This window comes from Gavia stellata, chromosome Z, assembly GCF_030936135.1.
Source record: "Gavia stellata isolate bGavSte3 chromosome Z, bGavSte3.hap2, whole genome shotgun sequence".
NCBI classification, from domain to species: domain Eukaryota; kingdom Metazoa; phylum Chordata; class Aves; order Gaviiformes; family Gaviidae; genus Gavia; species Gavia stellata.
The window spans coordinates 11,713,701-11,727,885 of record NC_082637.1 but is presented as its reverse complement, the minus strand read 5'-3'; the positions used below and the strand labels follow the sequence as shown (position 1 = coordinate 11,727,885).

The 14,185-nt window shown below is 42.7% G+C and overlaps 1 protein-coding gene across 1 annotated transcript in view; it reads right to left on the bottom strand.

Moving 5' to 3' along the window:
- Positions 1–2,414: 2,414 nt before the first annotated feature.
- Positions 2,415–14,185, bottom strand: part of UNC13B (unc-13 homolog B) — a 193,605-nt gene continuing 181,834 nt past the window's right edge. The window contains 5 exon segments of the mRNA XM_059834445.1: positions 2,415–2,700; positions 3,894–4,053; positions 5,171–5,263; positions 10,590–10,737; positions 11,141–11,221. Of these exon segments, the coding sequence (XP_059690428.1) occupies positions 2,415–2,700; positions 3,894–4,053; positions 5,171–5,263; positions 10,590–10,737; positions 11,141–11,221 (768 nt within the window).

Genomic DNA, 14,185 nt, shown 5'->3' with positions numbered 1-14,185 from the left:
CAGTAACTTCTCCATGATGAAGCCCGAAACAGAAGTACAGCTACAAGCTGGACTGTGAGTTAGACAAGTTACTCACATTGCTGAGCATATGTTACCTAAGAAAAAAATTGCATCTCAGATCACAAAAATGTAGAGACCCACGTTATCATGAAATATGAGAGTCTGAGTTATTTGAGCTTGTCTGCTGGAAATTGGCAGCATCCCCAAAAAATGAGGAGGAGGAGTAGTTTACTTGACATCAGGAAGGTTTATTCTCTCATCTTTTGTCAATAATGCTCATATCAGACTGAAAGCTCTGAATCAAGTTTGGTATATAATTACTTTTCTTCACGTGTTATCTGTAACGTATCCTACTGCCTGCCTGAGTCTCTCTGTTTAGCACCTTCAGGAAGCTACCGGAGTACAAAGGAAACTTGACTTAAAGGCCAGATAGGACAAGAAGAGGAACTAAGTTATTCTCCATGGTTTTCTGTGATGTCTCAGTGTGTTATCAGAAGCCAAGAACTTCAAGGAAGAATGTCAAAGGAGGCACCACGGAGGAGGGGGGAATTGTCTGATTCATACCCCTTGCTGGGCATCCACAGCACCAAACAAATATCTATGTACTAAATGAGTGTAATTTGCAAAGATGCAATAGCAATTCCGCCCGATGTGATTTAGCAAACCCAATTACAGTTACACTTCAACAGACGACTCCAGATGCTGCTAAAAGAGTTTATTAAAGACTGTACTAACAATTCTCGTAACAATGGCACGTACAATGATTCAAAATCATGACAAATAGAGTGGAGTTTTGAAGAGCATTATTATAAATACACCATGGACAAGAACAAAGCAGATGTGCCATCTCAGAACTCTACGAGCAGGCCCATGAAATACAGGAGTTGTATCATACAGCTGTACAAGTGTCAGAGAAAATAGAAAAAAAATAGAAAGTCATTCAATATGCAGTCCTTGAATTTATTGACAGTATTACAGTACTTTACGGGCAAGGACTGGCTTGTTCCAGCTGCACTTTCCAGAGTATAAGGGCAGCTGGAAACAGCAAAAAAATCCCCATAAGAATAAAAAGCCTCCAACAAACATACCTCAGGTGCAATCACTACTCCAGATCTTCCTGCTTACGAATTTCCAGTCAGAGATTCTGGCCTCCCTGCAATCACTTTGCTCAAGACAATGTTTTGTTTTGCAAGAAAACAAAACCAGGACGCTTCTTTAAGACAGTGCAAAAATATTTTCAATGGTATTGTTAAATCACAGATTAATGACAATCAGCATGGATCAACTGCAGCACGGCCAACAGCGACTTCAAGGTCAGAACGGAATGGACCTGCTGCCCCTTGACCAGCACTCCAGACTGAGGGCTTGCAGAGGAGAGATGCGTTGCTCTCTCCCAAGTGAGCCATCATTTCTGGGTTCATAGTGAGGAATGGTCTCAGCTACTCCAGGGTAACAAAATGCTACAGAAAGCCTGCAAGTATTAAATTATCCAATCCTATGTCAAAAAACTAACAAAAGAACATTGAAGTGGAAAAAGTATATAGCAGCCATGTTATTTGCCATGGCTCTAATATTGTTCCCTTCCTTACCGTGTCAGTCACGGTAGCCAAAGTGTGACTTGCGGAGTTCAGCAGCTTACAGCACCCCCGTGGTGATGCAGGATTCCCAGCAGCACGCGGGGAATTATATTCTCCGAGACACACCATCTAATTACAACAGCAGGGCAGCTGCAGTCTGCTCCTGGTGTGTTGCCTTTGCAGCTTTTGGCTATGAAATCTTAGGCCCCTCTGCAGTTGTCCCACTGGTCTCGCCCATGCTCAAAGCAGCACATCGATGGTCATACATGCATTCAGTGTGCATCTTCAGAGCAATTTGCAGCTTCTTGTTTAAGCAGACATTGAGGTGTCTGTGTATCATATTGGGACACTGGTATAACCTGTGCCGTAATATCCCCTGGCAGCTCCACAGTACATGAATTCAATGAGAGATAACTGTGCTTTGCCAAAACCCAAAATCATTCTCCTCCCAATTTCCACACAGTTGTGTGTTTGTATCGTAGTGTGATTATGTAGAACCTTTTTAATGTCTGCCAACTGCAGAGGATAAAATCACAGTGCTGCATATCAACAAAACCCAGCATACCCAGCCTCCAATATAAAATAATTTATATACACAAAGCAGAATTTGCATCTTAAATAAGAAGAGATTGTCTCATTCTCTATGGTGTCTTACCCAGCTACTAAAAAATAAATAATTCACATCAGATTGATGGATTTGTTTCCTGTACAGCACACGTGCGCTATCAGAGCTGACAAAGACAACATGAAAAAACCTTTTGTAATTAATAAAAGAGTATTGATGAACACTTGCACATATTGGCACAAGGCAGAAGAGAAAAGGGAACATTACACAGCTCAGGTGCCCTCCTCCGTGGAGCGGGACTCAGATTTCAACTTCACAAATTCTCTGGCAACTTCATCATTGGTTCTTTGAGAGAGAATCCTCAGGACTGTAAGTCCAGTCTCATCCATTTGAATCCTGCGCCCGAGGGGGCACCAGCAAGCACAGCTTCCTTTGTCTGCTATGTCTCTGAGCTGCATTACTGCTATCCCCAGTACCCGGTCTTCCCGAGCAAAGCAGTAGTCCTTCACGCAGACTTGGAGCTCGTAGGCATCAGGGCCATCTTCATTCCCCAGTATGCTGAAAAACACACACAGGTTTACTTACAGTTTCCCAGAATGTAGGAATTCCTCTGCAACATAAAGGTGTCAGCAGCTGACTGGAGTGCTTAGATGAGCCACAGAAAACTCCTTTCTACAGAAAACTCTGGTCAGAGAGGGAGAAGTAAAACCTACAGCATATGGGCATTTCTGCTGATTTACAGCTGATAAAGACAACCTGGCTATTTAAAAAGAATAAATGAACAACCCTTGTCAAGTTGCCTTTGCATGTGTGTGAAACTGTGAAATGAGGGGAGCGGAGAACATTAAAGCCATGCTAATAGATTTTCAGCTCAGATGACTTTAAACATTTCTGCTTCTGTTCAGAGTTGCTTCATTTCAGTAATTAATATTTTAATTAGATTAAGTCTTTGTTAGAGATTCAGAACCTTCCATTAAAGCAAAAGCTAATAAAAATACATCCCCAACCCTTCTGATGTTTCTAAAATTAAAAGAATTTTTAAAAAGGGAAAAAATCTCTTCACTTAGAGGAAGCCTGCTTTTCCTCACATCAAAGAAAAATTACATGGACTGTCCCTCTCCCCCAGTATGTTTACAGTCTTTTGCTGGTCATCTCGTCTCCTCTCATTCTTACTGTACAGCTGGGTGAGCACTAGTCTGTAGCTCCCTTTGTTGAGCCTTCCAAGAAGGAAGATGCCTTTGCAATAGTGAAAGCCAAGTAAGAAGAGATCAATACTCGGTGTTGAGAAAGACTGCAATTTTAGCAGTGCAACTTACAACCAGTTCCAAGGGCTGTATCCTTGGAAACAAGTTCAGAAAGCATGTCCCACAGGTCAAGTTGGGATAAAAACACACATTAAGATTAAAAGAACTAAAAATACGTAATGAACTTTTAGCCTCAACTCTACCAATAGAAGACACAAAGTTCATGAAAACAATGGAGCACAGTAAAATATGTTGATAAGACAAACAACACGTTTCAGAAGGTAGCCAAAGGACACTGCTGGTATAGAACAGACCTCAGCATCCCACCCACAGCAAAAACTCCCATAATCTAGCTTTTCCTGCCAAGAGACCAAGTACTTTGTCAAGCTACTGGTTCAAGTACTCTTTTGGGCCCTGAGCAGGCTGTTCGTCAATACTGGAAAACCCTATCTGTCCTCTGCATCTGCACTTGCCACGTCAGATCCCCAGGCTATTTTTCACACTTACAAGTGAAAGGTTTCATTGTATTTGGGAGCCCAGTTGTTGCTCTTTGACTTGGTTGTGAACTTCCTCTTCTTGTCACTCTGATGGGGCCCAATCATGGTGATTTCAACGAATGGACGGAACATGCCGGACGTTTGCCACTTCAGGTCGTTGGCTGCCACAACTGGAAAAAAGAGTCATAACCTGTTTTACAGTAAATACTTATTTGTTCCCATTGCTCTGGACACCTTTCCGCTCTGCTCTGCTTTCGATTTCTTCTTTCAGAGGACAAAGTCCAACTCAAAGCACAGGAGTGTCCTCACACACATGGGCAGGACTTTTTTTGTAATACAGAGATATGCTTTTTTGCTCTAGTTTAAGTTCTGTAAAGGGAATTTAATGCTTGGGACAGCACTTAGCTTTTGCCATATGCACAGTCAAGAAATTAGTCAAAGAAAACAGGCATTCATGCAGCTCTGGGCAGGCTGCCCTGCCAGTTCAGTGCTTAACTCTACATTATGTGTGAGATGAGAAAAAAAGGGGGCATTTTGGGGGCCGATATTAAGGTCTCCGTTGAAAAGGAAAATGAGACTGCAGGTAAGACAAACAAAGCCCATGAGCTGTGGGTGGTTCCAGAACCCAGAATTATTAGCTCTTTAATTCTCATTCTCTCTCAGGTCACTGCAGGGAGCAGACTGAAGCACAGGAAATAGCTCTGAAAATCAGTTTTTGCATTGCCGTGTAGATTTAGCCAGGAGAAGAGAGGCCTGAAGAGCTGCTTATATAAATCTTTAGAGGAAATTAAAGTAGTTAAATATGCTGTATTCGAGCAAAGGAGACGAAGGAGGAAGAGGAAGCCTGAGATGAATCACTGCTTTGGTTATTTTCAGAGCAGCTCTTCAGGGACCAGCATGGCCTTCAGGACGGGGGAGAGGAGCCTCTGAACTCTTACTGGCTCTGCGATCTCTCAGTTTACACTGAGCAATTTCGCAACATTGCCCTGTCATGCTGCCCTGTTCTCTGCAGCACAGGCTAAACTGTGGCGCCTGGTTAGAGACATCATCTGATTTTTGTTTACTTTGTGTGTCATTGCCAATAAACAACAGGGCTATACATTGCCATGTCACTGGCCGGACTGGACAAGCTCATTTGCTGTTTCTTTACATGTTCCTGATGTGAAACAGAAAAAACAATTCTGGATTCACATTACATGAGCTAACACAGAAATATAATGACTGCCAACTGGAGATTTGCCTCGACATAGTCACAGAGCCTGAGCAGTAACATATGCTTTCCCATACCTTTCACTGTGACCTTGTGTTCACCAGTTCCTGGGTGGGTATACAGGTCGATCTGTATGGACACTTCACCCACAGGATCATCCACACCAGAGCCTGTTGGAAGAAAATTGACACCCCCCGTGCACACATGGATTACTGTTTTTTGGCACCCATCTTTTGTTTATGGCCTCAGCAAGACAATAGCGTTTTCACAGTACACCTTCCATAGCCAGCTTTTCAGTCAACATCAATAACATAACATCAATGCAAAATAACATCAGGCTTGCATGCTCAACACGCATAAACACCAATGTTTTTTGCACTCCACCATAAAAGATCGCATCCTGTTGAGAATACTCTTAAAAGAATTTAAGAGACCTAAAGCTTGACAGTGGACCCTCACAGACAGCAAGGATTTTTCAAAGATTCCTGCCAAGCCAGTGTGTGCACGTGCAGGCATTCCAGTGGGGGGCATCAGCATTCCTGTCCGCTCAGGGAAGAAGGGAGGACAAAAAACCCAACAAAACAACAACAAAAAAAACCACAACAGAGAGGAAGTTTAGGAAAAAAAAAAAGAGACAAAGATGTTAGTGATTTGCACTGAGCCATAGTGCAGTCTCACCCTCCATTTTCCCATGTTGTACATCAGATAAAAGTTGTCATCCTGACTGCCTATCTGCTTCCCTTCGGAGGATAATGAGAACCCCTCCACTGTTATGCACCAAAAATTATGAGAGAGAAACACTCACAACTTGCATACTTCTTTCCCTTCATCAATTAGCCAGGGAGAAAACAAGATGCAGCTTCACAGAGGAAAAGATAACATGTTGTAACAGAGGGAGATGATCTCATGAACCTTACAATCCGTGTATGATGATGTTTTCAACTTTTTGACTTTAAATCATAATTGTCATGCAATATGTGGAAATGACACTTTCCTAGGTAGGAAAGTCAAGATGTCATGTAAATTACAGAAAAAGTCTGCTTTGCAAAATGAAAATGAAGTCTTTGATAAGATAGTGGGATTGATTTTACTTTCTCTTTGATAACTGTCTGATCTTAGGTTGACAATTAGCAATGCTGTTGTAATTGGTACCCAATTACCCTGTAGGTATCCCTACGAACATCAGTGTTACCTTGTCAATTTTGAGGCTAAGACACATTACTAAGCGAAAGAATTGGTGTGTTTGAAATTCAAGATAAGGAGCTTGAAGGATATCATTAAACAAATATTTTGATTGGGTAGATCTAACTCATTCGTCAACTTTCACAGGAACAGTCTGCAGGCAGCAAAAACATTTAAAAACCAAGAGGCTGAGAGCTAATCTCTGCAATCCTCTGAAGAGAATTACATGGCATAGAACTGTAGGCAGTGAAAGTCACATTATTATACACATAAAAGTATCTCAGCAAACATAACAGAACCTCAAATTATTATCTTAGGGTAGATTCTCATTCTTGACCTGAGTACAATAAACAGCCTCTAGGCTGTAACATTTGTACATGATCTTGAATGCACTGTTTTCTCCCCACTTAGAAGGGCAGTGTTCCTTCTTTTCTGTATACAAGCACAGAGCTTTAAAATTGGTAGGCTTAATTATTGACCTGACACATCCGATGGTGTGGGTCTGTCACTTACACTGTCGGCATTTTCCATGGGAACAGACAAGATTACCAACAGTATATAAAAACTTTATCAGGCCACATCCGCAGAAACATGAACCGCCAAACACTGAGGTCTTCATTTTACTATCTTCAGTGTAATTAAGAGGTTATAAAGGAGACACTGATGCTTCAGAGGAATGACAGCAGAATCATCCCATTACCTTTGAGGGAGACAAAATTTAATATTTTTTTTTCTACCTTCATTCTTGTCTTTTCATACAAAAATCTTATTCTATTAACTGAAATATTCAGAGACAAAAAAACACTTTGTATATGGCCAGTGAAAAATATTCTGATCACGTACAACTGTGTATACATGCATACTTGCACACTTAGTGACAAGCAGATTTAAATCTTGACATTAAAGTCTCATTGGTATTGCAATACTGGAAGGTGAAACTGCAGAACTGAGCTCATGCAACGTGTTACAGATGTATTTCACCTAAGATAACAAAAAGCCTTTGGACAGCAGAAAATAAATTGAGAGATGAAAGACAACAAGACTTAATTTTTTAGGGCTCTCCTGAGCACGCAGACTTTTAGCTACCCCCCTTCAAAGCCAGATGTTTCAAGCTCGGCCATAACCTTGAGTGCATATCAGACATTACCATGTATTACAGTAGCCCGTCTCAGCAGACCATACGCATGCAGGTCTAGGACTTGAAACAACAATACACAGCTGGTAAAGGGTACAGCATGGTAAAGGGTAGGGGAACAAGTCCGTAGCATCTCTCAAAAGACAGTCCATTTTTGAGACAGCTTTCACATCCCGTGACTAAATCTCAAGCTTGGGAAGAAGCTCTCGGGCAGGGTACAGACTTCTACACCGCACAACCCATGGCTCCGTCTGCAGGATGCAAGCATTCGGTGAAAGTTCACTTCTATAGGGAGCTAAAGGCAACGGGTCTCTGGAAAAGTTTTCTGAGCATGGGCAAGATGACTTCAAAAGCAAGGCAGTTGGCTAATGTTGTTATGGTAACAACATTAGTCTTGAACATACCCTTATCAGGAAGAACGTCCTCATTAGCGGTAAACCTAATACCTTTCCCATCATGCACTGAGACATGAATTCAAAAGGCAAGAAGCAAGCAGGATAAAGAGAGAAGAGTGTGAATTACAACCCAATTAGTGGTGTCACTTAAACAAATACAAGACAAATATTCTAGCTCTTAATAGACAAAATATCCTCTTAGATCTTCTGCACCAACACAGGCTTTGGAGAGCAAGGTTGTCTGCAAGTAAGGGATTGTCTGTGTTAAAACAAGATCAAAATTTGTGGTGGCATCACTAAACTGCAAGTCCTGACCCAACTTTGCAGAGCAAACATTGAACAGCATAGTGTCACAGAAGCCTGATCAGTAACAAATGAGGGCAACAGATATCTCACAAACTGGAAGATGCAACCATTGAGCAGTGAAGTAAGAGAGGCAAACAGTCAGCATTTAAATAGCTCTGTATGCACCCATTTCCTCCCATAGGCTTGTGGGAAGCTTGACTTATGCAAAGGGAAACATCAGTCAGAGAGCTCTGGTAAGCAGATGCCAGCTGTAAATACTAGTGCTATCCCTTCTGTCCCTCCAATGCATATGCAGATCTCCAGTCTACCAGCGGGGGTTACTGAGAAGTGTATGCAAGCAATATCCTTTTCTAGCCCCGATCCCAGGAGCAAAGTCATGCCTTTCTCAGAGATATTCCACCACTGATCATACAGACATAGGTGGCATAGCTCCAGCCTTCTGTTCCCCAGACAGGGTCCAAAACTCTCAAGCCTACTATTGTAGAAGATGCTGATTTGTACCAGCTCAGTGGCCCACCACACCCAGTACTTGTCTCCTAGATGGCTCAGAAGAGCCACAACAAAATGTCACCAGTCAGCTATGAGATATAATCGGTGACCTCGTAGCAAGTGCATCTTGTGTCCTAAAACTAGAGCTTAATTCTTTGTGAGATTCTTAAAAAAAAAAAAAATACTCAACACACACACTTCTGTGGCAACTCTGTATATTCCAGCTGCTCTCAGATTACCTTCAATTCTCTTTGCGTATCTGCTAAACACTCACCCTCAGTGGAATTTTATAGTCAAATCATGCATTGCATGAAGCTGCTTCCTCAAGTCAGCTTTGAATTTGCCTCTTTGCAAAGTGGAGCATATTCTTTAATTTTAAACACTCCTGACTGTAGCATGGAGGGTAGGACAGCAGTGCTGCACACATCCTTATATCCTGGCTCATCACAACAAGATAATAGGATCCACATAAAAAAACAGCTTCGATTCATGGTCTGGATATATAATGGGAAACATTTGCCATAGAACAGCAAAGATTGAAAACACTGTGCACACAAGTTCCCAGTTAAAAAGTGTTTTGTGTAACTCTAATGGCAATGACCAAGTGCCTGGAGTCCCTTGTGGATGTAGCAGTCTTTGACCTGTCTGGCCACTGGATGTCATCGTTGCTCTGCTGGGACCATCCTCTCAAATGCACGTACTGACTCTTTAGTTAACTTCAGTGCTTTAATGCAGTTTATTTCAACCTAAGCAAGAATATATCATGCTGCTAAAGGCAGAGATTATTTAGTCCCCCAAAACTACACTAAACGTTTCACTTTAAAACTTTAAAAACAAACCTTGTTCTGCTCAAGAATTCTCCACTGGCTGGGGAATGCCAGTATCAAGCAGTCTCATTTGCACACGAGGGAAAAGTGTGTTGGCTAGGCAGTGCTTTTCCCTTGGTTTCAGGGGTCCGTGTGACAGTATGCTGACAGTTAGTACAGTCTGTGGGGTCGCCAGCTCTCATAGGCTTGGAAGGATTAGAGGAAAAAGGATCCCAAGCAAAAAGATGGCAGAAAGACATCCCCATGGAGTTGTATGGCTTTTGCTGCTGAGATGTAGTAGCTCAATGCCAAGGCTTGTATTTAAACAGCCTGAAAACTTAAAACATCAGTTTCAGTTTTGACCTAACCTCTAATGGCATCTGCCCCTTCTTCCTGAGATTACTGAGATTCATAGTCAGCCAGTGAAGGTCCCTGACTAGAGACCAAATCATTCTGTACAACAATCTGGAGACATTTACATGAAAGCAATGAAAGATAGAGGCAATTAACCGTTTACCCCTTCCAAATCAATCAAATAGCACCACTATCGTGCCTTCCCAAAGAGCTACCAAAGAACTCCAGTGACCCATCCCAGCAGCTTACTAATATGTTGTGGTGATTTGTAATCATCTAGCTCACACATACCCTGTACTGGCTGCAGACAAAATAGTGCATTCGTTGCTCTCCTAAGAGACTTTTCCCTTTACAGGCAGTGTGTAGCTCCATGACTCATCACATTGCTGTCAATCAGCCTTAGTCAGGACTATACAGGCTGCTGGCAGCTGGCCTGTGACACAGGCACCAACCAGTTTCTGTGGTGGTGTCTTGCTGAAATGGTCTCTCACACCACCACGTAAGTCTCCGTACAGTAACTTCAAATTCCACTTATGTTACCCACCCACATCAATCCATGAAACGTGACTGTTAAGTGAGGATTGCAGAAAAAAAACACCACAAACACCCCAGGCCTTATGTTTCACATATTTGCGCTCTCTCAAAACGTAGTTGTTGAGTGGGAAATAATGCCCTTTCCCTCCTTCCCAGTTTCAAAAGCTCTGAACTGTCACGTTTCCAGAAACGTTACTGCCAAAAGCACTCTACAAACTGGCAGTACAAGACAGAGCAATTACGAACAGAGCAGATAGCTCCATTCAACTTTGCCAACAACACAAAAGAGTCTCACCCTGAGCTGTCTGAGTCTGGACGAAGGTTTTGATGAGAGTGTCTGTGGTCTGAGTGTAGAGAGAGAGAGCATATCGAAGTGACTGCAGGTCTGGACTCTTCTCCAAGAAGGTTTTCTTCAGACCGTTCCCACCAGCATGGAAATATTGCTAAGAGTAAAAGCAAACAGGAAAAATACTGAGGAAGAATTGCAACCAGTAACCAATATTTACATGCTATTGTGCATGTGGATGGGAAAGACATGGAAAAATTCACAAAACAGCTTCTATACTGCAAATCCAGCTCTTAGACCAACTGATACCAACTGCTCATGGCTTTCTTCTTCCAAAGCACTTAAATGTAAATATGCTGGCTCCCAGCACATGCCAGTCACCTGACCCTATTCAGGTTTACACAAACATGGCAGTATCACTCACTTAGTGCCTTTATCGCTGTAACAGCAGCGACAGCAACAGACTCCTGCCATCTCCTGAACTGGGACAGGCACTATCCTCCCAAACAGTATTTGGGATAGAACAAGGGAACGACAGAGACAGAAATGGAATAACTTACTTTGATCGTATCCAGTGCCAGATCCAAAACAGCACACTGCTTTGGAGTGAGACTCCTAGTTTCTTCTCTCACCATATGATCCTGCAAACAACCGTTACACCTGACATGAGTATGCTGTCAGAGACTGTAGGAAAGGGAGTCCCCAGTATCGTCACTTTGTCTGGATTCATGTGGCTACGTGGCCACAGCATTAATTCAGCTGTTTAAGGAATGCTTAATGAAGTCTCTCAGAGTCATTTATTACAGCTTAACTTGAAAATAAACCTACTTTCTCTGTTTCTTGCAGGCATAGAAGAGAGAAATAAGGAAAGGAGCTGGACAGAGATAAGTGCCAATTTAAAAATCACAGTTTGTCTCTCAGAAAACCCGAACAGGAGTCTGCTTGCTACCCCTGTCATTCTAGAGCAGCCACAACAAAACTCTCAAAACACCACCTAAGTCAAGGAATTCTGAGAACCAGATATTGGGCAAAGTTGTTAGATGCTGTTTATGGATTTTTTTAATTCTTCGATCTACAAAGGTCAGTAATTCATCGTATCATTGGCGTAGAGGAAGAAAAACAAGAAAGTGAGCAACATGTTCTATAAAATAGCTTTGCTAGAAGAAGAATGTCTCCCATTAAGACCCATCATCTCTAATAGCAAAGAGCCACAAATCCTTTGGGAAGGGATTCCCTTTCCTGCAGTGGGAGCATATCCGTGTTAGACTTCTGCCTGACTACAAGGATGTGCTATCCTTTGGTATTTCACTAAGTTCTTTCACTCTGATATTTAGTCTAGGTCTCAGGGAAAACCAGCACATTTTAGGAAGTCAAAGCTTTGCACAAACCCAAATTCTAACTGTTTGAGCTGCTGGAGCATCAGGCCAGCTGACTGCAGCCTGGGTGATGCAGGCAATTCAGGCAAAGGCTACTTACCCCTACTTTAAACATGTCATAGCCTCTGATAAGAGACACTTCCCAGGAGACACATCTACTAAATTGTCTTTGAGTAAAGCATGCCTAGTGTGTGGCATCACGTGTGCACCTCAGTGATAAACCTGCTGGCTATCTTGCAGCCTAGTGATTCTTCACATTGCCTGGCGCTGTTCCCATTCATTATCCACCACGATCCATCTCCTGCCTGATGGAGATGGGGCTCACAGCAGTCTAGGTGCAGTGCTAGGCATTTGCCATGCTTCTCTCAGACATCTAGCTAGCACCTTTGCACAGTGCTGCATTAAACTGTACAGAAGATGCCTCTCAAGTCAGCAGTACCTCAGACAAGTTTGCACGGTGCTTTCTTGAGTACTGGAGACATCCTTCAACTTGCCTCTTTCCCCTACAAAGGCTGCTCCTGGACTGGGGAGCTATGTGCAGTGGTTCCGTACTCTGTAAGCTGGACCTTATCTTCTGTTGCGACAAGCTGTCCTTAAGGGAGCAATAGCTCTCCTCCCTCCTCTTCATGAAGTGGAAGTAATTCAATTGAAGATGATGTGGCTTCACACTTCAGTACACAGAGGGTAAAACATTCTTCCTCTGTCTGACAGCCAGATTAAGTGCACAATCAGCCAGAGCCCAAGGCCATGTTCATGGGAGAGGCCAATTTAGTCAGGGTAGCTGTGTCCCCAAGGCAGAGTGATTTTCATGTCTGTTGAAATTACTTTCTAGGTGTGCCTGCCAGATTCCTCACACTGCAACAGAAACCAGGTGGTCAGCATTTTTCTCTTAAACACCTAAACAGCTCATTTACCCTGCTCTGAGCAGTCACCTGGCCAGTGCCCATGCTGTCACTGCACAGCAACACGTCACTGCTTTCTGAGAGAGTTTCCCAGTCCCATTTACTTCAACGCATTATGTAAAAATAACCCAGTGACTGGACTGGTAATGCTTGCACTCACACACAGAGGAACCCATGACTGTCATTCCCGTGTGTATCTGCCCTCTGCAAATCTCACACTGTTCCTACAAGGACTGCACAGAGTGCTACCCTGCACTTGCCAGACTGCCATCCAGCAGCCGGCCACAAATATTTACATCAAATAATTATGCAACTTCAAGCAGAAAAAATAATAATAATAAAAAAATATTTTCCTGGTCTCTCAGACTCATCCTTGTATTCTCCACAGGTACTCCCAGAAGAACCTCTGAGGTCAGGGCTCGGCTGGTTTCCCTTGGGGCAGCGCAAGGGAGAGGAGGCTGCTGCTCTCTGCTCCAGCTGCTGGCTATCAGGCAAACCAAGCAGAAAGAGTTTGATAATACATGGGAGGCAGATATGTGGCACCAAGGTGGCAGGTTTCTGGTTGGTTTTCTGAGCATTTTAAAATACACTGTGAAATTGATTTGTCATCAGGACAAGAGCCTGTGCTTGCCAGGTCTGTCAGTCTCAGTTCTCAGCTGAGTTATCTGATTCACTAGGGCTCTGTTCCCCCATTCTATTTGAGACAAATAAAGCTTAAAATCCATCCCATAATTTTCCCAGGCTTTTAGTGGAACTGCAAAATGCACAGGAGAGGGGCTCTGAAGAGCCATTTACTCATGCCTTCCCTGTTAGCTTGTATGTGCCTGCAAAAACAAAAGGACAAAAAAAAATATGCACGATGCTTACACAAACCCAAGCAATTTACACTCTCGTAACACCGTTACTCTTCTGGAAATTTCAGGATGCAATGTTGGTTCACACCGTCTGCCTGAACTAAAGGTCTCCAGAATTCAGGTTGATAAAGTGCTTTCATACTTGTGTACAGCTCTCTTACCACGTATAAAATCCTGTGTACCCGTACTGGTGTAGTCCTATATGTGGATACACAAATAAAGGCTTGAACACACACCAGGGCTTGCCTGATTTGCATGATTATGTGCATTTCTAAAAATCCAGTCCAGAGTTACCAAAGTTAAGCTTTACAGTAACTGAAGTGAAGACAGGTTGCTGCTGAGGGATGGCCTTCATCTGACCAGTGCAAATGGAAACCAGGAAAGCTTCCATCTCATTCCTGGCAAAAGGCACCATGTATATATTAAGAAATTCCAGTAATGAGAAAATATGGAATAAGTAAAAGATAACAGTG